Source organism: Camelina sativa, chromosome 11 (assembly GCF_030686135.1).
Source record: "Camelina sativa cultivar CO46 ecotype springtype chromosome 11, ASM3068613v1".
NCBI lineage: Eukaryota > Viridiplantae > Streptophyta > Magnoliopsida > Brassicales > Brassicaceae > Camelina > Camelina sativa.
The window spans coordinates 9,887,173-9,913,775 of record NC_141890.1 but is presented as its reverse complement, the minus strand read 5'-3'; the positions used below and the strand labels follow the sequence as shown (position 1 = coordinate 9,913,775).

General features: G+C 35.0%; 4 protein-coding genes and 2 pseudogenes across 15 annotated transcripts; 3 read left to right on the top strand and 3 right to left on the bottom strand.

Annotated features, from left to right (window-relative positions):
* Window positions 1-48: 48 nt before the first annotated feature.
* LOC104722790 (oxysterol-binding protein-related protein 2A-like) lies at window positions 49-6,384 on the bottom strand. 4 transcript variants are annotated; one of them, XM_019233122.2, is made up of 11 exons: window positions 5,435-6,384; window positions 3,478-3,843; window positions 2,702-2,771; window positions 2,141-2,496; window positions 1,894-2,049; window positions 1,627-1,794; window positions 1,392-1,532; window positions 1,065-1,295; window positions 824-937; window positions 537-730; window positions 49-405 (listed from the first exon to the last, which is right to left on the bottom strand). In XM_019233122.2, exons 1-10 carry the CDS (start codon window positions 5,894-5,896, stop codon window positions 560-562), a joined length of 2,235 nt encoding a protein of 744 aa, XP_019088667.1. In that variant the 5' UTR covers window positions 5,897-6,384; the 3' UTR covers window positions 49-405; window positions 537-559. The 4 variants fall into 4 exon arrangements, with proteins under 4 accessions (XP_019088667.1, XP_087329018.1, XP_010439326.1 ...); XM_087472892.1 differs by having other exon boundaries at window positions 49-410; window positions 3,478-3,840; window positions 5,435-6,382; XM_010441024.3 differs by having other exon boundaries at window positions 3,478-3,840; window positions 5,435-6,382.
* A 2,628-nt stretch (window positions 6,385-9,012) lies between these two features.
* Window positions 9,013-9,608, bottom strand: LOC147933808 (uncharacterized). The gene is made up of 2 exons (XM_087472335.1): window positions 9,558-9,608; window positions 9,013-9,444 (listed from the first exon to the last, which is right to left on the bottom strand). Exons 1-2 carry the CDS (start codon window positions 9,606-9,608, stop codon window positions 9,013-9,015), a joined length of 483 nt encoding a protein of 160 aa, XP_087328461.1.
* A 5,076-nt stretch (window positions 9,609-14,684) lies between these two features.
* On the top strand, window positions 14,685-15,652 carry LOC104744115 (glutathione S-transferase T3 pseudogene; annotated as a pseudogene).
* Window positions 15,653-16,013: 361 nt separating this feature from the next.
* LOC147933807 (uncharacterized) lies at window positions 16,014-17,632 on the top strand (annotated as a pseudogene).
* Window positions 17,633-20,859: 3,227 nt separating this feature from the next.
* On the bottom strand, window positions 20,860-24,242 carry LOC104722788 (putative lipid phosphate phosphatase beta). Of its 9 annotated transcripts, none has more exons than XM_087476323.1 (5): window positions 23,534-24,239; window positions 22,740-22,855; window positions 22,442-22,674; window positions 22,158-22,281; window positions 20,860-21,070 (listed from the first exon to the last, which is right to left on the bottom strand). In XM_087476323.1, exons 1-3 carry the CDS (start codon window positions 24,169-24,171, stop codon window positions 22,667-22,669), a joined length of 762 nt encoding a protein of 253 aa, XP_087332449.1. In that variant the 5' UTR covers window positions 24,172-24,239; the 3' UTR covers window positions 20,860-21,070; window positions 22,158-22,281; window positions 22,442-22,666. The 9 variants fall into 9 exon arrangements, with proteins under 9 accessions (XP_087332449.1, XP_087332450.1, XP_087332445.1 ...); XM_087476324.1 differs by having other exon boundaries at window positions 22,618-22,674; XM_087476319.1 differs by lacking the exon at window positions 22,442-22,674 and having other exon boundaries at window positions 23,534-24,240.
* An 885-nt stretch (window positions 24,243-25,127) lies between these two features.
* On the top strand, window positions 25,128-26,307 carry LOC104722787 (uncharacterized). The gene has a single exon (XM_010441012.3). It carries the CDS (start codon window positions 25,431-25,433, stop codon window positions 26,223-26,225), a length of 795 nt encoding a protein of 264 aa, XP_010439314.2. The 5' UTR covers window positions 25,128-25,430; the 3' UTR covers window positions 26,226-26,307.
* The last annotated feature ends 296 nt before the right edge of the window (window positions 26,308-26,603 follow it).

The window sequence follows — 26,603 nt, the reverse complement described above, 5'->3', positions numbered from 1 at the left end:
ATCAATTTATGGTTTACGGTAGTTTGTAAAAGGGCTACAGGTGTAGTCTTTGCCTGGATTTTATATTTATTACGCATATTTTTTTTAGTTAAATACAAATGGATTACAATGAACTTGTCCAAATGTATATGACCAAACCTACTCTTAATCTCAACTATTTAACAAGGGAAGATAGAGAATGAAAAGCGGAAGAGAGATAGAGAGAAGGACTTTACAGTGACACTCTTAAGACTCAAAAGGAGGAGGACCCTTTAGGAGATAAGGATTACAAAAAGTATAACCAAAGGCTTTCTGAATTCTGATCTTGTTCTTGTTCTACGCCCTGTTTCATGCAGAGAAGTGAGACCTGAACTTATGATCCATGGTTTGCTGTGTAAACAAATCCATTGCGGTCCGGATGAAGATCTTCTCTTAAGCAGATTCCATAAAAGAAACGAAAAAATCGTAAGAACGTTGTTTTTGTTTTGAAATCACACTAGGCTTTGGTGGTTCGGGTGTTTTGCTGATACAAGAGCTGGTAGGATGAGTTATATTACCTGGAATGAAATCAAGAAGCTTTCTAAGCGGAATCCACTAGCTCTTCTGTGATCTCCCCAAAGATGTCGGGGCAATCATCCCAATTTCCATGTCCTCGTGCTTCCCAATAACCACCCGTGTACTTGAAGGTTTCGCTTTCTCCTTCTCTTTCGAACCATCTCGGTCTCCACCCGCTTTCTTGAAGTTGCCGTGACTGCAGAAAAACCAAGCAGTTATAATTCTTAGAACGTAACTTCACCATTTAACAATAAAGATTTTTAGAAAATAAAATGCTAAGGTGACATACCATTCTTTGCCTTCTTTCTAACCGTTGTTTCTCTAAGTTTGCCTTCTCATATTCACCATTCTCGAGATGCCGTTGATCTGGTCTGAGCCTAGAGTCTGTAGGAGGAAGAATCTCCTAAATTTATGATCCAATGAAACACAAGATCAGACAAGGCTATAGAAAACGATTAGGCATTAGCATGTCTACAAGAAACAGGATTCCATATACATAATAAAACCAAGATCAATACATCTACACATACCTGCAAACCCGGTGTTAGCTCGTTCAGAGTAATGGCGAATGAGGTTAAGTTGTATCTAGTGACGTTAGGCGGTGGCTTGGTCCTTTTCCACAGTAACGAGGCATTTGATGCGGGATCACTGACTTTCGTCTTGCTGATTCCATCACCGGATACATAGTAAAGGCTATCATCCCATTTACCAAATATTGTTGCTGCTTTTTTCCCAGCTACGTCTTCTACAAAACCATTTACCTACGTATGTGTATATTTTAAGTATTCGGCTGCCACATGCATTAGAAATTCTAATATTCATTTGTTACATATACAAAGCATATCCTTTTGACTCACCTGGTGGGGATTTCTCTCAAGAATGGATTGTTCCTTAAACTTGAGCGTACAAGAATATTGGCGGTTCCCACGGATTTGCATCACCCCATGATGATCACAGTAGAGTTTACCTAGTATGATATTGTATATAGTTGATGTTACCTAAGAACAAAGATAAGTCCAAAGTTATTTCAGGGCCAACAGCAAAATCTACAAAAGCAACTTGAAAGTAGTAGTTTATAATTTATATATATACCTTGCTCCATTGAAATACTTCTCCATCATCAAACTCCAGAGTCAAAACTCCGACAGGTTCGACTTGAATCGATCTCCCCCAAAACTTTGACCTGAGGTTAGTGTCACCCCAAAACTTCCACCCTTTACCTTCACAGTGGCAGGCGATAACAGTTGGATGGTGACTGACCTATTATAACCAAAAGAAGGATATTCTATAGCCTTGGGAAAGATTCCAACAATTATGTTCTCCACATTCTAGCTTTGAGTTAAAATTTATGTGGCATACCTTCTCAGAGAAGAAACGGATTCCCTTTTCCGGGAAGTCTGCTTCATAGGTTTCTCCAAGCAAAGGATTAAATGGCTTACAGTGTCGGCCTTCAGTGGAAGCATATCCAGAGACCGCAAAAGCAGCAACATATAAGGCTCTTAGGAGACCATTTCCCTAATAATCCAACATGCTTAAGTCAATATAAGATTAAGAGAACGTTTATATAACAACTATATAAGTGTTAAGAGACTTTGCTGTCACTTACAGATTTTCCATATTCGTATGCTCGGTCCAAAAAATGCGAGTACTCCAAGTCTTCAAAACATTTTTGGAGGGATGATATTGGTTCATTGAAGTACACAGGGAGACAAACTCGGGTGAGATCCTTTCCAACATTGTCTTTGATCATAGACCAAAGACTGACACCTTTCTCTTTTTCAGCTGGATCAGGAAGTTTTGTTCTTCTCTTGATATTCGGGTATCCAGAAGTAGCTAGATTTGTAACAGAACCAACATTAGGTTCATTAAAGTACTCCTTTGTGTCATGGAAGGAAGGCTCATCTTCCTCAGACACATCCTCAAACTCTTGTTTACCATCAGATGAAGCAGTTGTGCTGCATTCTAGAAACCAAATAATGTCAAGCAAACTTACAAACGAAGCCTACGCAATTAAGCAAAATAGCATGAAAAGCTGAAAGCATTCAATGCCTTACAACCACAAGAACATATAAGGACAGTGAGAAAACGAAAGAGAATCTTCATATACTTGCATAATCAAAGCAAAACTGGAGCAGAGAATGAGGGATTAAGCGTTAAGAGTATGTACCACTATACTTTCCACGTCCTAGACTTGGAAATTCATGCTTCCCTGATGCACCAGCTTCGAGATTAGCTGCCTGTACAAAAGAAAACTCTCATCATTCAGTAGCCAACGTGGATAAAATCGCTGAAAAGTAACATGACTAGAGATGTCACTCCAATTGCAAATTACACTATGGTCCCCACATCCATATCCAAGACACACGAACACGTTTTTAGGCTTTTATCAAGATGTATCAACTTCATAATTTTGTCAAGACCATGGTCCACACTCCACATATCCACATAAAAGATGGACAAAATAAATGTGAAACAGATACTCGACAGCAACTTATATTTGGCCAGAACTATTGCAATCCATTCGCTGTGTACCAATAGTTTATACAAGGTGATATGACTATGACCTGTTTTAGGAGTTTTCAAGGAGACAATAGGGGACTCTTATTAAATTCTTGAACAATAATACCAACTTACCCGCCCACCTCTCTCATGAGTTCAGAAAAAGAGGTGAAAAATTATATTTACTTTGCAGTTGTCAAACTTTGAAATATAGATTTAGAAAGCACTACACACTATTCCAGTCAAAAGCAAAGTCAAGACCATTTCCATAGTTCAGCCACAACTAAGACCAAACCTGAACCGAGACTAAGTATAGTTTTCACTAAAAATATGGCTTGCAGGCTATTAGATATGCACAGGGGTTTCACAAGAAACAAAGAGCACAGCATCAAGAGATCACACAAACCAAAAAGAAAAAGCATTAAGGAAATAAACTAAGTTTACCTCCAGCTGCCTCAATGCGTCAATCAAATTAGTCCGTTCTTCATGTAGAAGTTGAACTTGTCCATGCATTTCAGAAAATTCTGAGAGCATGATCTGTTCGCACTCTTTTACAAGATTCTCATTCATTCCTTCTTCGTGCAACCGTTTTTTTAGCCTCTCAGTTGATATGGACAAATCCTTTGGTGATATGAAAGTGAAATCCCCATTAAGCGACCGCAGAGGAAAGATGCATTTTGTAGATGCTAATGCTTGTAACCAAGCTGCTCTATCACTTATAGAATCAGTCCTCAGATGAAGAGTCTTGGTTGCTGTGAATATATAGAACTTTCTATCATCAGACTTGCTTTCTCTGAAAGAAGAAACCTGCTGGAGGAGAAACACAACTTAATCAAACCAGTAAGAGAAAAAGAGAACCCAGCAAAGGACCATTCCAACAACAAAAGCAAAAGAAAAAACTTGTGACCACAAATTCATCAAACAAGAAAAAGAAAACTCACCAGAAATCAGTTTCTGGATGGAAGGATCTAAAGTTCCATCCTATAAAAAGCAAAAATGGACCCTAAGAATTGAAAAGAACTTCGAAAAAAGTTTGGAGATACAGATTTGGAACTAGGTAGAAATCAAAGCTGGGCCCATGAAGAATTTACTTTAAGACTGGATAAGGCACGTTAGATCTATAGGTTGAGAAAGACAAAAGTTTTATTATCTGTAAGCAAAACAGAAACAAAAGAAAAAAAATCTAAAGCTTATGTCTGGATCAGCTTTGGTGTATTTTGGATTAGGCGAATGTAAATTTTAAAAGTTCAACAAAAGAATATGCCTGTTAAAATACAGAACAATCCATCGTTTTCTCATTGTCAAGCATGTCAACACAAGTTTTTTTTTTAATATAATTGGCAAGACCCCACACCTCCATTATTTCCAAGCAAACTAATTAAACACACCAAACATGTCCAAAATCGCAATAAAAAGAAAAGATATATTTTAAATACATAGGATAATCGTAGAGAAGTAAAAACCCATATTGAGTAATATTAATATATAAGATAGATGTAGATATAGTTTATAGCCTTCTTATAGCTAAGGGAGAGGATTCCAAAGTAAAAGATGACAATGAAAAAATTTAAAAAGCGTATACCCACCCATTAACTTACGTTGCCAACAAGACAAATCAAAGCAAGCACATGCAAAGGGGCAAAGAAGCACCAAAGAACAAATTGTCAAAAGTGTCCAAAACTCAAAACACTTGTTTTAGTTATGCAACTGAAAAAGTTTTTAGTTCTAGTGACCAAAAATTGACATATCTATAGGCATCTTTTGGCTTTTTCTTCTCCCCCAACAAACAAAAAATAAAAGAATCCACATTTTTTGACGGATGGCAAACGAGTTAATCTTGAAACCAATCAAAAAAAATATACAAAAACATTGAAGATGGAGAAGAGGACCTTATTATTACACATACAAACACAAAGAAACCAACTTATAAAAAAACAACAACAATGTGACCACTGAACAAAACCCTAAACCAGATTGTAGCAACCACCAAAAAAAAAAATTTTAATTTTGAAAAAACAAACATAAGCACCTGTTGATGTGACCCACTAAGAGATTAACAGCAAGTTCAAAGCTGGAAAATACAATCAAGATTAATATTAATAATACACATGAACCAAAAAAAAAAAAAAAAAAAAAATTGGGTCAATCAAGAGTCAAAAGACTCAAGAAATAAAAAAAGCGGTGATGAATCTGATGATGATGAAAGGTCATAGGACAAGAGAGTACTAACACATTTTAGGGTTTATCTTTTTTCACAAGAACACAATGAACAATTCTATTAACCACTGGTTCTTTCCTCTAACTAAATAGTTGTTTCCATTTCCCCCAAAAACAAAATCAATAAAATCATATCTCAGGTGAATTTTTTTTTTTGGAAAAATCAAATTTGAGTATATTGTACCTTAAGATGAACAATGCCGACGGTTTTATGTTGTTTCCGGCGACCACTACAACTATCCATCCTAGAGAGACGATCTGCGGAGATATCTCCGATTAACCTCACATCATCAGACGAAGGAGAGAGAAGATTCAAATTCTCCGGCCGACGGATCTTAGAGTAAGACAAGATTCCGTTACGGAGGAGGAACCACCTAGATCTCCACCCTTTGCCAAAGTTAGTCCACTTGTATAAGATCCCAGCCACCGTCTCCGCCTGATGCTGCTCTGATCCAATCGATGTCATCACTCTGGATCCAACACCGGTCAACAACGATTTCGCCGGTAAACTCCTCGACCTAGTCAAAGCCGTCGTCGTCGTCGTCTTCACCGTCTCTTCCGGTGACTTGTTGTTATTATTATTATTAATCCCTTGTGGACTCTCTAGTGTGATACAACACAGCGGATGCAACTCCTTCACCCTCATTTTTTTTTTTGTTAATCAATCAATCAATCTCTTCCTCCGCCGTCGCCGTGGGATTTTTAATAATAATAATCTCAGATCATAAAACAACGAAGCACATTCATCGTATTTGAATCTTTATTCAGTGATGATACCAGATCGAAGCATGCAGATTTGGAGGTAAAAATCGAAGAAAGAAGACGAAGAATAAAAGGAACCTGAGAGAGAGAGAGAGAGAGAGAGAGAGAGAGAGAGAAAAGCTCTGAAACTGAGATTTCTCAGAGAAGAGAGAGAAGAGAGAGAGAGAGGTTGCTTAAATGTGAGACTGCGTGAAGCTTTGAACCCCCAATTATAAAGGCTTTATGTGTAAATTAAAACTTATATATATATATATACATTGTAATGTGTTTATATTATATAGTTGTGTGTGTATGTGATGGTGTGAATTGTTTCAGAAAGAGGTTGGGAACGAAGGTTGGGGAAAAAAATTTAAGACGATGGCTTTGTATTGTAATTTTGTAATGTTTAAGAGGATATAAATGGTAAGTAAATTATTTTTTTCCTTGATCTTCTGATTTTTTTAATCCTTGATTAAGATACTGTTTGTTATAAAAAGAGGATCTGTTTATATTTAATTTTAAAGTAGGAAAAGGTCCACAACATTAATTAACCACCTAGCTTGATTTTCAAGCTCCATTTGAGAGACTTGAAAGTGTTTCTCTGATTTGTTAAAATAAAATAAAAATCATTTTATCCACAATTCAACTGAAATTTCCTAAATAAAAAATAAAAAAATAATAAAAAAGTTAAAAGAAATATAAAAATTGGAGCAGCAGCCGTTGAGGATAAACCTGAGCATCTCTCTATAGCCATTGTTTAAACTTTTGTTAGTAATCCACATCAGGAAGTTACGATTCACTTTATAAATAAATAAATAAAAGTTGTTGTAGTTGTTTTTATATACAGTTTAGGTAGGTTATACATTAAGAATAGTGTTTATACACTACATATAAATGTTTTTCCGGTTGTTACAAATTTGATGCCGATTCGTTATGAGACGTGTATATGTTGTTAGATTGAGATGTTTATAGGTTGTCAACTTTGTTGGAAAAATTGAAATGGACTGGAATGCTTATAAAGTCTTTATCTAATTATTTTGACGTGTAAGCCATTTTCATTTTTTTTTTTCAAAACTCTTCAAGGTGCCGGCAGGATCATTCATAGTTTTTAAGAGGAAACTAGTATTTTTTTTTTTTTCTTACATACTTTTATTTTATAATAAGTAAACTAAAAAAAAATAACCAAAGTTATATTTTTACTATATGAAAGAAGCTCGAGAAGGAAATTGGGTAGGTCCGTAGGTTTAAACTCGGAGACAGAATTTCCAAAGATTAAAAAAGGAACCACTATAATCATTTTTTTCCTCGTATTTTGTTTGGCGAAAATGACTTATCAGTGAGGGAAAAAAAAAATCACTAAGTTAAATAGTAAAAAAAAAATACAAACCGTACATCAAGGAAAAGCCCACTTTTGTTTTTTGGAATAACATGCCACTTATATTCTAGTCATAGAAACGAAAAAAACAGATAGATATACATGTTGAATTAGTAACTCATTCGTATTACTTACTATAAAGACTCCATTTGTGGTTCCTAATCAAATGTTGAAATGCCATTGTATTAGACATTCAAAAGAGTATGTATTCTTTAAGATCAAGTTTATTTCATATCGTTTAAATGTACCATGTAAAAAAAAAAAAAAAAATCGTATTTTGTCACAAGAAAAGAGTATTTGCACATAGATTTGAAAAGAGTTGTAATCAAAGCTGTGGAGTCAAGTTTACAATAAGACAGTGTATAATTATAAATTTGATGTCAGATGGACAAAAGCATAATGTTTTATTATTCTCATTTATTACAAATATAGCATGGACCGTGGGATGTTTGAGGCAGAGAACCGGCGTGGCGTGGAGGACCCGGTACTGGCCTGTTGTCCCACTGCCTCACACGGGTCAGAGTTCCCTTTTTTTTTTTTTTTACTTTCTCTTTTCCCTTGCAGCTACCATATAGTATTAAGATACCCTTGTCATGTTATATATTTTCTGTACAACATTCAGAAAATATATATATACATGAATTCATAAATACACTAAAATAAGGGTGTGAAAGTGTTGACATAAAAATAAAAATAAAAAGAGAGGGTGTGAAACTACAAATGTAATAGTTGAAAGAAGTCTATATTTAGACGTACACTCGGGTCTATGCAATTCTGTGAGGCTCGGCGTTCCACTCCCCACGCTTTCTTGTTTCTTGTGACTTGGCTTTTTAATCTTACCCGTGTCTATCAGTCGTCATGATAATTCGTTTTTGTTAACCGACGCCTGCATAACGCATTATAAAAATCAGTGTTCAAATCTTAGTACTTAAACACTAGTTTTATTCTTTTTTCTTGGTATACTTCCCCGCCAAGCGCCAACTCAATAATACACTTCATATATATACTATAAAAAAAAGAAAATACACAATCTAAAAATAAAATGGTTTTCATTGTCACAAATCACAGTCATCTACCAGAAAAAAAAAAAAAAAAAAAAAAAATCATTTATCAAAAGCAATCCAATGCTTAAAAATTGAAATTATTATCCGAGATAATTGTCATTGTAGTTTCGAAAACGATTGACAAGCATACATTATGCTTCAGTGCATAACCATAAATCAACGCGTGGATCTACAACATTTATTTATAGTTATTAATTCCGTAAATAACTATTCATATATATGTAATACTTTTTAGTTCCCTAGAATCAGAAGAAACTACATTATGTATTCAAGAATTGTGGATGGTTATTTTGTAGTAGGGTTTTTTTTTTGTCATCTGTTGATATATATTATCAGACCGAAAGACCGAAACATTCATTACAAAGACTAGAGAATTCCTTTCTTTCTAACCATTACCGGAATTAAAACTCCTACTACCCATTAGTGCCTATATGAGATCACGCCTATACCAAAAACTCTCTACAGTAACTTCACAAAAGTAAGGTAAGAGGATTCTAATTCTACTCCTACCTTAACGCCTATATGTAATCAGGCCTATACCAAAAAATTCCTACACAGTGTTCACCAAACAAGATCAGATGATTAAACTCTCTCATTCTCGAACAAGCTAGTGAGCCAACTTAGGTATCCATCTGCAACATAAGACTGTAGCCGACAATCTGCAGTGACACTTTTCGCGATGAGACTAGCTCTTCTATTTGCTGATGTTTCTTCAAAGACCAATCTCCAGTCTTGAAACCTCCCTAAACCTCTCCATAATTCCGACGCTTGATATCTATAGGATGGCCAAGCATTTGGCCTGAGGACTGAGCCAACTAGCATCGGGTCTTCAATTGCAAATATAATTTGGTTCATATTATGGTTTTTTATGTTGTCTATAGCCCACAAGACACAAGTAAGGTTTGCCTCTTCTATTGAGGAAATAGAGGAGAACGCCCGTCTACTATGAAGCAAAACCTTACTTTGCTCATCTCTTAAGACCCATGCACCTCCAAGTAACAAGTTTCCCTTTGACTAAGAGACTCCCACATTACATTTAAAACATCCATGTACCGGGGGAGTCCATTTTCTTTGTGAGTTAGTACCCTCGCCAGAGAAAGAGATAGGGAGCGATTGAGTTGTATTACCCTCTCGAATCTCTTCTTGAATGACTTGAGCGAGAAACCATTCTTCTGCATCTTGTCTGATTTTGTGGATCGTTTCTAAAGAGGAGAACCTTTTTCCTTCGAAGAAAAAATGGTTTTTGTTCTTCCAGATTCTCCATATGATCCAGGGGAAGCTTTTCCTTATCTCGCTGGGCCATTTTAAGGTATCTTTGTTTATGAGGAAATGATGGAGAAATGAGAAGACCGATCCTTCTTCGAATCCATCCACAGGAAGAGGGTAGTCTGACAGAGCCCAAATTTGTCTTGATAGTGAACATGTAAGTAGAGCATGCACTATAGATTCTCCCTCCAGACCACAAGATTGACATCTACTGTCCACTTTCATACCTCTGTGGGATAACAGATCAACCACTGGTAAAGCTCCACTAAGCAATTTCCACAAGAAAACCTTTATTTTAGGATTAGTGGTAAGTTTCCAGACCTATTCCTTAAGAGGATTAGTAGAAGGTTGGACCGAAGCTTCTCGGATTAAGGACTTCTCATTTGTCTCCATAGCAAGCCAATAAGCGGATTTCACAGAGAAGTTTCCACTTTTATTGTGTTTCCATATCCAAAAATCCTCTAGGGATACAACTGGCTTCTTTGCTCTGATTCTTTGAACATCATCTGGGAAAACTGGTCTTGTAATTTATCTATATCCCAATCTCGTCGAGTGAAGTCAATCAAGTCTTTTACACTTAAGCTCGGGTTAATCATATCGTTTTTTATCCATGGAGCTCTAATTCCTTCCTCTTCATCTTCTACTCATCTGTCAGTCCACACATTGATAGAATCCCCATTCCCCACTTGTTTGAACAACCTTTTTAAAAGAAGATCTCTGCCATGAAGAATACTTCTCCAACCAAAAGATGGTCTCTGTCCTAGACAAGAATCTAAAAATTGCAATCTAGATAAGAATCTAAGAAATTGCAACCAAAGAGGTTATTTTGTAGTAGATAGATAAACTCTTTTTGGTAAATTAACTTCAAATGTAAACTTTTTGCAAATTAATTATGTAACTTCGCAAGTTTTTAAAAAAAACTCTAAAATAACTTATATATTTCTCATATTAAAATATTTATTCTTCGGTTTTTTCATCCCAAAATTATACTCCCTCCGTTCCTAATAAATTGATATTTTGATATTATCACACATATTAAAAAAAAGTTTAACTTTTATTTATAAATTAATTTACAATTACTTTTTGATAGATAGAGAAACTATACACTATTAGATAAATGACATGTGTGAAAAAGCATAAAATAATATAATTGTCTTAGTTTTTCAATTTACAAAATCAATTTTTGAGGGACAAAAATAAATCCTAGAACATCAATCTATTAGGGACAGAAAGAGTATAGTTTTTCATAAACGTTAAAAATGTATTTACGAAAAACACAACATTGGTTTATCGTAATCACTTGACAATTTTTTTTTTTTTTTTTTGTGATTTATCCATAAAAATATTTTTCAGATGCTTGCCACGGAATTTGTTTCCCCCATAAATCTATACGAGAATAATTTTTCCAAATGTCTAACGTTTAAAGTCTTCCCATTAGCTAGCAAGCAAAGTTTTTTCACATACATTTAATGTCCATCCCAAACGCAATGCCATGAAGGTTCTTCTTAATCACTTACCGTAAACGATCTTTGTCAACGTCATACGCTTACAGTAGGTAGGTTTTTCTTAAATGTTTACCATATAAAACCTTTTCCAGCAACTCCGCAACATGTTTTCTCTTAACACTTACAGTATAAGGCTATTCCAAATATTATGCATGTAAAATGCCCTTGTCAGCTAATCTCGTTCTGAAGGTTCCGGGCATTTTCCCTCAATATTAGTGATCTACAGAAACAGAAGTACTGATGAATAACGAAACTCATAATTATATATACACGATACCAAAATAAACAAATAAACAAAAAACAAGAATTAAAACAGGGAACAAATTGTCATCCTAATACGAAACCAAGATGGGATCAATTCGAAACCACTAACTACCAAAAAAATTATAAATAATAATGGTAACTCTTCGTGTCTTTGTGTCTGTGACCAGTATTATCTTTAGATAACATCACAAACAGCCATATGTCCCATATATGTGGTTTTGTTCCCAAATAGTTTGTCCACTCTTTATTAAATTATTAAGATAGTTAGTCTCAGTCACATGTCTAATCTATTTTAACTATTAAGTTAGCAGAACTCGACTAAAAGTATAAACTATACATATGGATCCGTTGTTACGGTGCTAAATTATATGGATTAATAGAGTGAATCTAAAAGACTAAAACTATAACAAATTTTATTGATCAATCTTGTACTACACGTTTATGTTAACCCAGGGGCCAGAGCAATAATGAATTTGTGTAGTTTTAATTTTGATTTTATAAATTCGTATTAGTTTTTAGCAAACGGTAAGAATCTATGGAGTTTTTAGTAGTTTTTGGTATCTTTAACCTTTTAACCAAAAAAATGATGATATTTTGTGTTTGATCAGTTGCATATTAATAAGACTCTGTTTTGATCAAAAAAAATAAAATAAGACTGTATGTATCGTTTGGGTATTATTCGTATACATATATAGCACCAACTAATAATTAATTAACTAGTAACCCATTTTTCATTGATAATACTATTAATATATGAATTTATCATATCTAATTTGAGAGAGTTTCTTAAAATAGATGGTTGGTAGTTAATTAAATATATATATACGTAAGATAATGTTTAGTCTACAAATATCCCAATTAAATAGACTTTTAAACCGTTTTATGTCATTTTCATCTCTATTTTTATCAAGCATCTTAGAAATATTGGACTTCGTCGGTTAAACTAAACGGATGATCCAATGAATGTAGAGTTTTACATTTTAGTAACTAAACGTACGGATGGTTTCAGTTACGTTGCATGATGGAATAAAGACTAATCTTCAGAAACTACATGATCAGTTATACCATTTTTGTAGTAACTAAGTTAGAGTTCTATATTATATGAAAAATACATCGGATTTCCCAATTGATTTAAGTAATTTGTAATGCTTCAGACCTTTTTATAAGCAAATATGAATAGGAATCAGCGTCAAAATTAAATAATTGAGAAGCTTGCTTTTGTGAGAGGTGCTTTCCCATGGAAAGTGATGGACTCGATTTAATGTAGGGATCCACATATATATATGTTCCCATGTGCACATTACTAAGAGCAAATTCAAAGGTGGTTTTTAAGGAGTTTTTAAGAGATGTTTAAGATTAAAAATAAATCAAAATATATGATAAATGTTAAAATTGATTTTAAGTTAAACACTTTTAGAATCCTTTATGATCTCATATGTGTCGGTCTGTCATTGGTTGGTGAAATTAACAAAAGAAAACAAAAAAATTGACTGAACCTTTTTTCTCCTCTCTCTTTCATTTCTTTCGAGCCGATAATCGGTGAATTTTTGTCTCAAGCCTCAATCCATTGAATTGAGAGTCTGTTGAATTGAGAGAAGAGATGAGTCGGAAATGGGTTTCTAATCCGGCGTTAAGCGACGTCGGTAACAACTTCGGCTGATATCTGGTTCCTCAAACTCAAACACCAAACCTGAAAATTATTGAAATCTCTGAGTGTGGTTCAAGGACGCTCCAATCTTGTCCTATGGGTACACATATCTTTGATTTGAAGTGTAGATCTTTGATATCGTATGAATTGAGAATAAATATTAGAAAAATAGAGTTTTCTGATTTGGTAATTGATTAGTAAAATTAGGGTTCTTTCAATTGGGTATTGACGTTAGGAAAATTAGTGTTTACCGTTGGCAGCTTGAGAATTTGATGAGTTGATGGTTCAATGATTTAGCTTTGATGTGTGTCTTCTTAATTAAAGTGTTGAAATTTAGCTTTGATGTCTGTTATACCGGTTGAATCAGCGAATCAAGTGACTGATTCTCGGCTAGGGCTACCAAATCCGGATGCTATCTGCATAACCTGTGGCAGCAAAGATCGAAAAGTTTGCGAAGGTATAGTAAAAAATCTGGTTTTGGCGATATTGTTGTTGCATCTCTTGGCTCATATATGGTCAGTTCATTGAATATGCTTCTTTTTCTTTCTGTTTAGGGCATTTTGAGGTTGTACATTTCTAGTACCCGATAATTAACCCATATTTCGTCAAGGAGATTGCTGCATTGCTCAACAAAATCTGCCCTGGCTGTAAATACATTCATAAAAAGCAGTTTCAAGTGCATGAGTCTTTCCAAATCCTTTTATTGTGTGTTTTGGAACTACATTATACAAATGTCGCCTTTGTTTGTTGTTACAGATTACTTGAAGTAAGATCATGAGATAGATTCTCTTTTCATTTTCTATTTTCCATTATTGTAGCTATGAGTCGGATCTTGAAATTTATGAAAGGCGGGTCTTCCTCCTGGTGGGCTTCCCTCGTGAGTCACATGGATGTAGACAAGGTAGAGATATCAGTTTTCTTGCTCATAACTTCTTAAGAAACTAAACTTCTGTTATAGTGATCTTTTTCTTGCAGCTTGCTTTAACATGATCTACTGATACGGGCAAAGTTATAAGAAATAGCTTGAGCTTTGTACACTTTGCCCTCTTCTTTAACCAGTTTTTGTTATCTTAAGCTGTTTTTTTTTTTTTTTTTGCAGGGGAATGTGTGTTTGATAGACCTGTTAACTAGTCTTTGTTTTTTGCTGTCTTGGAGATGACCTCACCAAGTTAGTTTCAGACCCATACACAAGTAAGTTTCTCTCATACGCATTATGTTTTGCTGCCTTTTCATTTCACTTTCTCAGAATCTTGTTTAATTCATGTTCTTTCTCGAGTTAGTGTTTGAGTTCAATGCTTGGTAGTTGACATTGATTGCTTGTTTTGTCCCAGTTAAACACAAATTGCTTGGTAGTTGTAACAGTTAAAGATTTATTGTCGAGTTAGTGTTTATGCTTGGTAGTTGTCATTGATTGCTTGTCAAGTCACACTTAAACACAAATATCTAATTAAACCTAACAAGTTACGCATTAACATAAATGCTTCTTGATACTCTTCCTTCTCCTTTAAACACAAACCATCGATTCTTCTTTCCTCTCCCAAAGCTTTCAACATAAACCAGAGATTCTTCTTTGCTCTTCTTTCTCCTTGTAAACACAAACTAGAGATTCTGCTTTATTGTTTTCCTTCTCCATTAATCTCAAAACAGAAACTTGACTATGGATCCATATAGTCAAGATTCAGGTTTTGTAGACCTGTTAACTAGTCAAACCACATACAACACTCTTGAAACCAATTCGTATGCTGAGGATCCAAGCCTAGGTGAAGGTGGACCTAAGGAGCGTAGAGAAAGAAGGAAGTGGTCTCACACAGAAGATGTGTTGCTCATCAATGCTTGGCTGAACACTAGCAAGGATGCAGTTACTTCGAATCAGCAAAAAGGCAATACCTTTTGGCATCGCATTGCAGATTATTATGCCAAGAGTCCTAAGCTAGCCGGTACAAATAAAAGAGAGCCCCTTCACTATAAGGGAAGGTGGCAGAAGATCAACGATCATGTTAGCAAGTTTGTTGGGAGCTATCATGCGGCAACAAAAGAGAGGTCAAGTAGCCAGAGTGAAGATGATGTCATGAAAATGGCTTACCAAATATTCGCCAACGATTACAAGATGAAGCTCACTCTTGAGCATGCTTGGAGGGAGCTTCGCCATGAGCAGAAATGGTGTCTCTCTTATGCCACGAAAGATAATGGATCATCAAAGAGAAGAAAAATTGATGATCAGACTTCAAACTCCGGGCCAGTTATGGATGATGAGGAGGATCAAGCTCGACCTCCTGGAATTAAGGCAGCAAAGGCCAAAGGTAAAAGGCATGTGAGCAAACCAACATCTAGTCAAGCAGTTGTTGCTTCTAGTGAGGGGTTTGAGAGCATGTGGGATATAAGGTAAAAGGACTTTGCTTTGAAAGAGAAGCAAAGCTTGCGTAAAGAGAAGATTGTCAAGCATAAAATGCTTGACAGTCTACTCGCAAAAACAGAGCCACTTACTGAACAAGAAATGGCTTTGAAGAATAAGTTAATTAGTGACATGTTGGAGATCTAGTTATGAGTTTAGGTCTCCTGTTGATGTTTGTTTAAGTTTCCTATTGATGTTTGTTTAAGTTTTCTGTTGATGTTTGTTTAAGTTTATGTTATGAGTTTAATATTCAGTTTATGTTCTTTGAAGAAGATCGGTTGTATGTTTAAGCGATCCTTTTTTTTTTTGATTTTGGTTGTACGTTATGTTGTATAAATGTTAGTTTGAGTTCAGTTTGAAATTGCAAGTTTATTTTCCTGCTTTTGTATCATTCAGAATCTTGTTATTAACTTGTTCTTTCCTCTGTGTTTGTGTTTCGTTTGTGTTTGTGTGTATTCGGAAGAAAAAGAAAAAGACAAGAGGAAGAATTCAATAAGGCAATAAGACAATGACATGGTGTGATATTCAGAACCACATATTGGGGGTTGAACGTGACAGTTAAATTTTATGATTCATGTGCATTTGTACCTTTGTATAGTAGAAATTGCATGTGATAAATAATTTGATAGGATCACCACAAGTTTGGCAAACAATGAAAGCCACATGCTTGGCACAAGCATGAGACATATTTTCATATATAAACACTTCGATAGCAATACCAAGTTATCTCAAACATCTTCTTTCACATAAACATTTCTATTTTATTTCTTCCACGAAAGTCTCAAGTCCACAAACATTTTCCTTTTCTTATTTATTCTAAGATGGCATCTTCTTCTCGTCCTAGTTTTTCAAAAATGATGGATGAATATTTGATAATACTTTTGATAATGCTTTCGATCAAGCTTTGGATAATCAAGTTAATCAGCATGGTGATCTTGAAGAAGCAACCAATCCAAAGAAAAAAAGAATCCACATTGAAAGAAAACGTGAAGAAGGGCATATCCGGTTATAGAACGATTATTTTAGTGAAGATCCCGTATATTCTCCTCAAATTTTTGGACGCCGTTATAGAATGAACAAGGGATTGTTCATGCGTATTGTTGAACGACTCTCCACTGCCTTTCCATTCTTTCAACAAAGGCGAGATGCTACCGGAAGGTTCGGTCTCTCGACACTACAAAAGATTACAGCAGCAATTCGTATAATGGCATATGGCTGTCCAGCTGATGCGGTTGACGAATACCTTCGGCTTGCTCCAAGCACGGCGCTTTCATGCTTGGAACATTTTATTGAAGGAATCAATGATTTATTTGGAGATGAGTATCTAAGGAGACCCACACCGGAAGATTTGCAACGACTACTTGCTATTGGAGAGTTTCGGGGATTTCCTGGGATGATAGGAAGCATCTACTGTATGCATTGGGAGTGGAAGAATTGCCCGACCGCATGGAAAGGTCAATATACACGTGGGTCTGGAAAGCCAACAATTGTTTTAGAGGTTGTAGCTTCACAAGATCTCTGGATATGGCATGCTTTTTTCGGACCTCCAGGTACATTAAACGATATCAATGTTCTTGATCGCTCACCTGTTTTTGATGATATATTACACGGCCAAGCTCCTAAAGTGAAATATAGTGTCAACGGCCACGAGTATCATATGGCTTACTATCTCACATATAGTATTTATCCAGAATGGGCTACTTTTGTCAAATCTATTCCACTTCCGCAAGATCAAAAAACATCCTTATTTGCTTTACATCAAGAATTTGTATTTAAAGATGTCGAACGTGCTTTTGGAGTATTGCAAGCTCGATTTGCCATAGTCAGAAACCCTGCTCTTTTTTGGGATAAGGCAAAAATTGGTTTATCATACTGCACAATATGATAGTAGAAGACGAACGAGATGGATACTCAGGATACACCGAGTTTAATGTGTTAGAATTCGCACAAGAACAATCTGACAAAACTTCACAAGTGGATGCCACATATTCTGTGGAACCTTCAAACCTCGCTGATATGATGATCACTCGAAATGATATTCGTGATAGAAAAAGACATCGACGATTGAAAGCTGATTTGGTTGAGAATTTATGGAAAAAATTCAGCACAAGTCAAGATTATAATTAATCGCTTTTGTAATCTTTTTTTAATATGCTTTTAAATCATGTAACTTTAAATTTTATGAAATGCAATAATTTATGTTTTAAAAATTGCTTATAAATTTCAACCAACCAAATTGTGCTTGACATATTTTAATTTACAAATTAATTTTTAAAAAAATTTAAGAATCCAAACTTTTTATGATGTGAAGGTTACGAATTTTTAATTAAGTACTATCCAACTTTCTGTTAGAAGATAAATGTGTTTAATAGATATTATTGCTTTCAATAATTGTCCAAAAAGGCATTTGACTAAATGTCCAACCATACTGCTTCCATCTAATTGCCAAACAATGATGGAAAATAAAACATTTTATCAGAAAAAGGTGATCTATAAGAATTAGGACCCCATCTTAAAATGCGTAAATATCATCTTAAAGTATTTTTTTGAGAAAAAAAAAACATAAAACCTTTTATAAAAATAAAATATTACGACTAACACACTCAAAAACATTAAACCTAACAATATCTATAATTTATGATAAAAAGAAATATACTACTATTGTTTCGATAATTTTCAACTATAAAAAATAAATCTGAATGAAAGTTTAGTGGCTTGAAGATATTTTGTGTACAAAAGGTTTTCAAATAACCTTCACTTACAAAAGAATGAAATATATGCTATAATGTAACTTTTGCTAGTTATATATATGAAAAAATGCTAATTTTTTACTGATCATATTATAATACAGTATAAATTGTTATTTACTTCAAAATTCTAATAACAGAAGGTATAACTTAAAATCATGGTAATTAGACTTGCAGGTTCAAATCCGTCTTCCATATTTGGTTGCTCATTTATATTTTTTAAGAACTGGTGGAGATTGTTGATAATTCAATATGATATTAATGTCTTTTTTTTGTTGGTGTGTGTAAAACCTAAGCTAATATAATAATTGCATGAAAATATCTTGTATGATGTAAATGACGTCCAAAGCAAGACATCGAATGACTAAAGTGTCATAGATCTTGAATTTGAAAATTAAAATAAAGGAATCCAATGAAGCGTATTTATCAATTAAAATGTGAAAATTTTACAAGAAAATTACAATGGGAGGAAGAGATTATTGAGATAAATAATAAGCAAAAAACGTGGGTCATCAAGAAGAGAAGAATATGGAATACACAAAGCTGTGTATCAAATCCATGTTTCATAAGTACTCAACATTACACACTCATCCACCCCCACTCGGTTATCTCTATTAAAAAATTCTCCAAGCTGTGAACAGCTTACTTTTGCAATTATCTATATGTATTAGCATTCTTTTGTAATCACTTTATGAGTTCTTTTCTCCAAGGTTATGTTCTACCATCGTATTTTCGTCAGTGTTACAACTTCCAAGATGTATTATAATAATCTCATAAATTATAAACTTGAGAGTGAATATATCTTAAACTAGTAAAGATAGTTAAGAAGATACGAAGCAGCTGGGATCATTTCTGTTTTTTTTTTTTTTTAACAACTCGCAAAGGCTTCACGTGATGTATATTTTGCATAATAATTCATTCCATGTTCTTTACGTTCGTTTTCAAATTTTATATTGTATTACATATGTCTAACATATGTACAGCATTATGTACAATTACATTTGAGAATTATCAAGATAAAAAAAAATGAAAATTATCATAATTCCATAGTCTTTTGCTATTTGTATTGAATTAATTAAGTGTACTAGTGTAGTACTTAGTTTAGTATATATCTACTGCACAGACAGATATATTCATATATTCAAAACGTTATTGAGATAGTAACTCAATTTACACCTAATAAAGGACGACTCCATCTGCATCTACATGTTTTTCAATATTTTACAGCTTTAAAACTTTAATCGTGTATTAGTTAACATAGAAACTTTGAGAGTTTGAGTCTATCAAACTAACTAGTAACTACTGAAACATTCAACTTGGAATTTTTCCTGATAACCAAAATAGCTAACTGTCGTTCTCGATTGTGTGTTCTCTCCTTTGTTATAGAGTTGATTGATTATGGTTGTAGCTAGACTTTTGCTTTTTTTATTAACCAACTTTAGGTTAAGTAGTTAGTGCAAGTGAGTCTAACCGATAGAACATTCTAACTTTTGCTTGATTGCACCATTTATTATTGTAACCGTTGTGATATATTTATTTTATAATATAAATAAGTAGTATATTATTAGCCTTTATCAACAAAAAAAAACATAACAAAATTAGAAATATATTTAGTTTGTAAAACATTAAAACATGTGGATGTTTATATCCCAATCAGCTCTTATATTTTTATTTGCATTTCCATTTTTCTCTTACTATATATATATATATATATGTAGTTTGGAGTGTATAATATAATACACTTCTTCATTCATATTTCATTTGCCAAGTTGGAAGCATTTTGTGAACTATTGTTGGACTTTCAGAAGATGGTCGTAGATTTTTTTTGACGACTACCAAACTAGTGAAAATGGTGTTTACCTCTAAATAAAAATATTGCCTTTTCGATATTGTTGAAGGAGATAACAAAAATCAAGAATAGTATGTACTATGTACACAGTCTTTATTTTTATTTTTATTTTCAGCATTAATCCAAATCAAGAATAGTTATTTATTTTTACCATGTAAAATGTTAGGAGAGAACAAAAGATTCTCATATTTAATGTTTATGTACGGATTTGTGCCACTTGCGTGGCTTTTGAAGAAGAAAATAAAACTGAGCAATGAATAAGATACTGTTTTGTAGTTTCCCTTTTTCTTACAAATATGGTTTAACATTTAAAAAAACAATAACCCTTTAAAAGTTCTCCAGAGCACTTTTCTTAAGAAATACGTTACATTTACCAAATATTTAATTATGTATGAAACTATATACAATTGAAGAATATACTTTTGGATCCCAAAATTGAATTACTACATTTTCCCAGTCCCCAAATAATCAACCACTCTCTTGTTGTAAGATTCATCTTCATTCACAAGTCACAACTAATTATAGATGAAAAGATTGTTAGAAGAGAATTTGGTGTAACTGTAGTTTTTATCCGGTCAAGATTGCACCCATTTTTTTGTTTCTTCTGTTATAAAATGAATAATATGGCAAAGATATGAAACATAGGTTAAAGTTAAAAGAGAAGTGTAATATATGTCTGTCATCACATCTGACCTTTTTCTTTTTCTGTGCTTCAGGTTCCCTTTGCTATTGTAAAATCCAATCTCTCTCGGTGGTCCTTTATAAGTTTTATCTCTATATTTTCTTATTATTTAACAAATATACACAGTTTATGAGAACACGAGTGCCATAGAAAACTAGAAAGTGGAGGACAACCCACAATGACCCCCCAAAAAGAAAATGAAATTTCAGTTTTATGATTTTTTTTTATTATTATACCAAAAATACCAATATTTGAATTCAATTCCTGCTGTTAAACCTCCTCCTAACCTGCAATTATTATGTCACAAATTAGAAGTAAAAAATTTCAACTTTCACAAAAGAATATGAAACAAAGCCCGAAAAGAAACATCAGAAGAAAGTTATTTCTTATAGGTGTATGTGTGTGTGTTGTTGGTACTATCCTCTTCTCTTTCAGAATTTCTAATAAAAAGTACTCACATGCTTGTAATCAAATTTTCTTTTTCAAACAAAATTTTCTTCCTTTTTTTGGGATGTTAGTGCAGGACATGATAATGATGAACTCAGAAACAGCATCAGACCTCTCTAGCTTTAGATCCACTTTTTTACCTGAGCTAGGTCACAGTCCCAGGGGGAGTGCTTGACTTGCAAAATTTAGGGCAAAAATAAGAAACTCTAGTACAACAATAATTCACCTCAAATATGGTAACAAAGAGATGACCAGACCAGACCCCTTTCAACCCTCTGCCACTCTCAGATGTAAAAGGAGATTCACTGCTACAATGTTCCATCACCACCTCTCAACTCAAATATCACTCCTTTATCTTTTACAGTGTTTGATTTATCAGTTTGCTAATCACACTCTCTTTTGCTAATCATAAAACTGGGGCTGTTCCAGTTCTTTTTTTTTGTCAAAAAACTACGACGCCGCGTGCTCAAAATGGTGGTAGGGTCTGATGAGGAGACACTGAAATATTAAAAGAGGTTTTGTTTGGTAGCCACAAAAAACTAAGAGTGATCATTAAGGTTGAAACAAGGTATGTCCTTGTTTTATCTACAGGAGAGAACCATGTGAACTCATTAATCAAAGTTTTCCAATGGTGGGCATTGTTCTTGATGTACCATCCTACTTTGTGTGCCTCTACTTTTGCAGCATACATAACACCAAAGAAAACAACACATACCAATCCTAATTCATTACACACCCTCTCATAAATGATGACAGGAACCAATCCAAGGTAAACAACACATACCAATCCCATAATTCATAACACACTCATACTCTCACTCCAAACTCATAACCGGTTGGTTCTGGTATCGGGTTTATAAGGATACCATCAAGAACCCAATCCAAGAAGCAATATGGTGGTTATATCTTAGAAAAAGAGATTGTTACCGTGAGAGAGTCATGTCAACTGAATTTTCAGATCGGGACTTTACACCTCCTTGCCATCTAAGCTTTGGCTCTGTTTTCTCAGTCTAATCAACAGAGTTTCCTGCAGGAATTGCTGTAGAAACAGCTGACACATAACAAATTCTGTCAGCGATAATTGAGCAAGTTTATGATGTCACAATCAATCAATCACATTCATACCCATCTTCTACATTTCACCCAAAAAAAAAAAGTAGAGGAATAATTAGAAGGTGAAAAAGCTACTCAAGAAAAAAACAATCTTGGACCTTTCATTCAAGCTTCAATTATAGCTATTTTTAAAAATAATATCTCCCACCCAGTTTGCTCCACGATCGTAGAAGACAGCCTCTTACATACTGCAGGGTGGGTCCAATTTCACACGCATCTCCTGCAACCTTAAACATTCTAAGTTACTACTGAACCTTTGATGTACTAAGATTACCTGTTATAACTGATACCCTAAAAACCCATGCCTAGCATATGCATAACTTTCACCGACCTAAGACAAAAGATGAGATTAGCAAACCAAAGGCAACATGAAGAGGCAGAGCTTCGAGTAAAAACCTGTGACCGAGCTTGCAAGAGTATATATCCAACAAAGCGAAGGCATCGGTTGAAAGAGATAATATGATTCTTGGGAAATGTAGCAACGGTTTTCTTTCTGACGATAACGAAAGAGTCTGCAACATAGTACAGAACATGCTGGCTACACTAAGAAAGAGAGCAAAGAAATAGAAACCAATTCACAAGGTAGTGAATATTCCCAAAACGCAGAGGAACCACAGATATTGGCAAGCATAACATGTTTAACAGTAACGAAAAACATCTAATCAATCAGTCATGGTCTCTCATTACCAACATTCCACATGCCAGTGCTTTTTCCCTCAATTTTATCTTTTCAAAACTCGAAAGCAAAAACAACGGAGAGAAGTAACATAGAAAGAAACATGGTAAAATCTGTATAAAGTAAGCTAAGAAGATTACATCCATCCACAAGTTCATTGTTTCAAACAGCTCATCTGGTTCACAGATGATCTCAAACCATACTCTTCTGATACTCACATAACAATAACATCAATGTGAAAGGTTTAGCCTTTCCTGTTGCAGGCCTAACTCGATAACATTACAAAGTGCATAAGATCTCTCATTAGTCACATTAAGGATGATATAACACAAAATTTCATACAACGGCCTTGCCATGAGACTGTGAAACCAAAAAGAACAATCTTTGATTCATGAACAATACAATTCTTGTTCACAGATGTGTACATTAAAACAATTTCAAATTCACAACAATTACATAACAAAATATGTTGAAACCAACAAACAACAATTAATTTTTTTTTTCTTTTGCTTACCTTCCAAAGATCAATTCATCAAATCTCAGAAACCGAAGAGCAAAGAGAGCTTCTAGAATCCCTAAGCAAGCACCAGCAGCTACATCGTGCACATAATGTCTCCCTAACAGAATCCTAGAAACCGCAGTCAATGTTGCCCAGATCCATACAGCCACCACAACCTCTCCTTTCACAACGCCATCGTTATGATCTCTGATCCATCCATCTAAGAAAGAGTAGGTTGGACCAACCGTCGGAGCTTCTACAACAGCTGAGAAGAAGTGAACAGATGCGGCAACGAAGAAGACGCGAGAGGCGTGACCTGAGGGAAAGGAATAGTGATCAGCTGATACAGCGGCGGACATTGAAGGGTGATTGTAAGCGGGACGAGCACGACGGAAGATCAATTTCACGAGTCCGACGAAGATTAGATCGAAGAGGAGGCCGAGGAGGAATGGGACGAGGAAAGAGCGTAATGGAGGGGAGAGGAGGAGGGAAAGTGATACGGGGAAGGAGAATCTGAAATCAGCTGAGATTTCGAGGAAGAGGAGAAGAAACGGTGGGAGGAATGGTTTCGCCGCCGTGTGAATTGCGCGAGATACGGCGGCGTCCACCGCTAAGATTGGACCGACGAAAATCGCCGCCGTCGACGGAGACATAACTGTTGTTTAAAGATTTGAGTCTAATGTGAAACGACTACGTTTAGGAGAACGGAAGAGATTACTCAAAGATTTTTAAATTATGAAGCCGAGTCTACAAAACGACGCCACTTTCGTAAGGGAGAAAAATGTCCATGAAACTGAAGACATTTATATTGGGCCTTGTTTATTAAGCCCATATAGATAAAAGCAGATTGAAAAGGATACACAAGTCACTATTAAATTAGCAATAGAACACTAGCAACATTTTTTTTTTTTTTTCACTAATCAGTGACCAAAAGAGAGTAAATCTCGTTATTTTGGAGTAGTTGTTAGTTCAATAATATACTTTGTACAAATATAAATTTATATGATCAGTGTAAGTTTTAAATCAACCAACCCGAAGTTATCGTCATGTACTCGTTAGCAAACCGTAAACCAAACACATCATAACTATGAATATTATATATCTCTAGCAACTGCAAAACGAAGATAATTTTAATCGTTGGTCGAAGACTCGAAATTACCACAATCAATATCCCTAACTCGTAATGACAAAACTTTTTTCCAAAATGCTTCATTTCAGCATATTTACCATAGTTATATAAGTACTATACAATATGAAGAAGTAAGTAAATGTTCAGAAAACATTAGAAGGTCCTACTCCTACTGATTCCCCTTACCTTGTTGTTACACTACAGTAAAACGACTCGGATTCGTATTTATTATTTTGTCAATATCTCAATAAATAACATCCGACACAACACTTAAAACCATTCAGTTCTTGATACGTTAACAGGAAACACTACGTCAAATTTGCTTTCCTCATTTAATGTAAAAAGAAATTTTTTTGCTTCTTCACCTAACCTTCTCTTCTCACTCAGGCAGGCCTCTCTAATCATAAATTCCTTCTTCAATAACTTTTATAGAAACCATAAATAAAATCCCTAGCTCTCATCAAATTCAAAATCAGTCGCATGTATACACAACCTACACACAAATCTAAAAATCAATTTAACATTCACAAAATCAACTTATATGATCTGAGTCACCACCAAAATATTAACATATTTTTCTATTGATTATATTATATATACCCACCACCACGTTAACATGGGCCAAACCTAGTAGATAAAGAAAATGGTAAAATTCGTAATTGCTGATCATGATAAAACGCTCGCGGGTATTGTTCCTTCGTAGCTTTACCAACTTTACTTTAACTTGTGAAGAGAGAAAAAGAGACAACAAGACGATAAAGATCAGGATCCGATAACACGAAGATGCCTAACGGGTGGCTCAAGTCATTGCAATGCAAATCAAAAGCGTTCGATGATGTCTGTAACTTCAAAACTAAACCACTAATCTCGTCGAGTTACGGTTGTAGTCGAAAGAGATCACATTGCGTCAAAGACGTGATCGATACACGATTATTAGGTAAGAAAAACCCGAAACCAGACCAGAACCTAAGGCGTTTGAAGTCTTGTCAAACCGAAACAGAGCTTCTTAACCCGCAAACCCGAACCCGAAGGAGCAAATCTGCCCGCGCATCCGAAACGCTGACCGAGCTTCCCGATGGTCACCCGTCAAGGAACGTAGTGGAGATCATATTCCAGTCAAGCTGGAGCTCCGACGAGTTTCCGGGTCGGATAGAGATGATTTTCAAAGTGGAAAACGGGTCGAGGACAGTGACCCGGTTCGAGGAGTACAGAGAGGTTGTGAAGTCACGTGCTGGTTTAAACGTAGGCACGTGCGAGGAGGAGGACGCACGGTGTTTGGCTGACGGCAACGAGATGATGAGGTTTTATCCGGTTGCGGATGGGTTTAACGGCGGCTCGTGGGTTTTTGCCGGCGGGAAAAGTCAAGCTGTGTGTACGTTTTCGGGTAGTGGTGAAGCGTACGTGAGCGGCGGAAGTGGCGGAGGAAGGAAGGCGATGGTAATTTGTCGGGTGATAGCGGGTCGGGTTGATGATAGAATCGGGTTTGGGTCGGACTCGGTAGCGGGTCGTGACGGCGAGTTGTTTGTCTTTGATACACTTGCGGTGTTGCCTTGTTTTCTAATCATTTTCAGATTGTGATATGATAAAAAAAAACGTTATAAATATTTTCTTATAGACACTGTAATTTTTTTTTCTATATCAACAACACATGTTATTAACACCGTTGTGAATTGGTTGAAGGGTCATGGTACTTAAATATAGAAAGATGATATATGTGATTAAAGCTTTCTTTGGGGGATGCAGACCAATATTGTGGCGTGGCCTATCAAACTCTTTTTTGCAGGTTGAGGCGTGGTAGCTTAATTACCACGTTTGTAAGCGTTTGGGAAGTCAGACTGTGTCGACCTTTCTTAATTATGACGTGATCGATGTGTGTTGCGATTTGATTATAACGACCATAAAAAATCATCCCTATTAACATGTTGAACAAAAAGCTACATGTCCGACTCATTTATC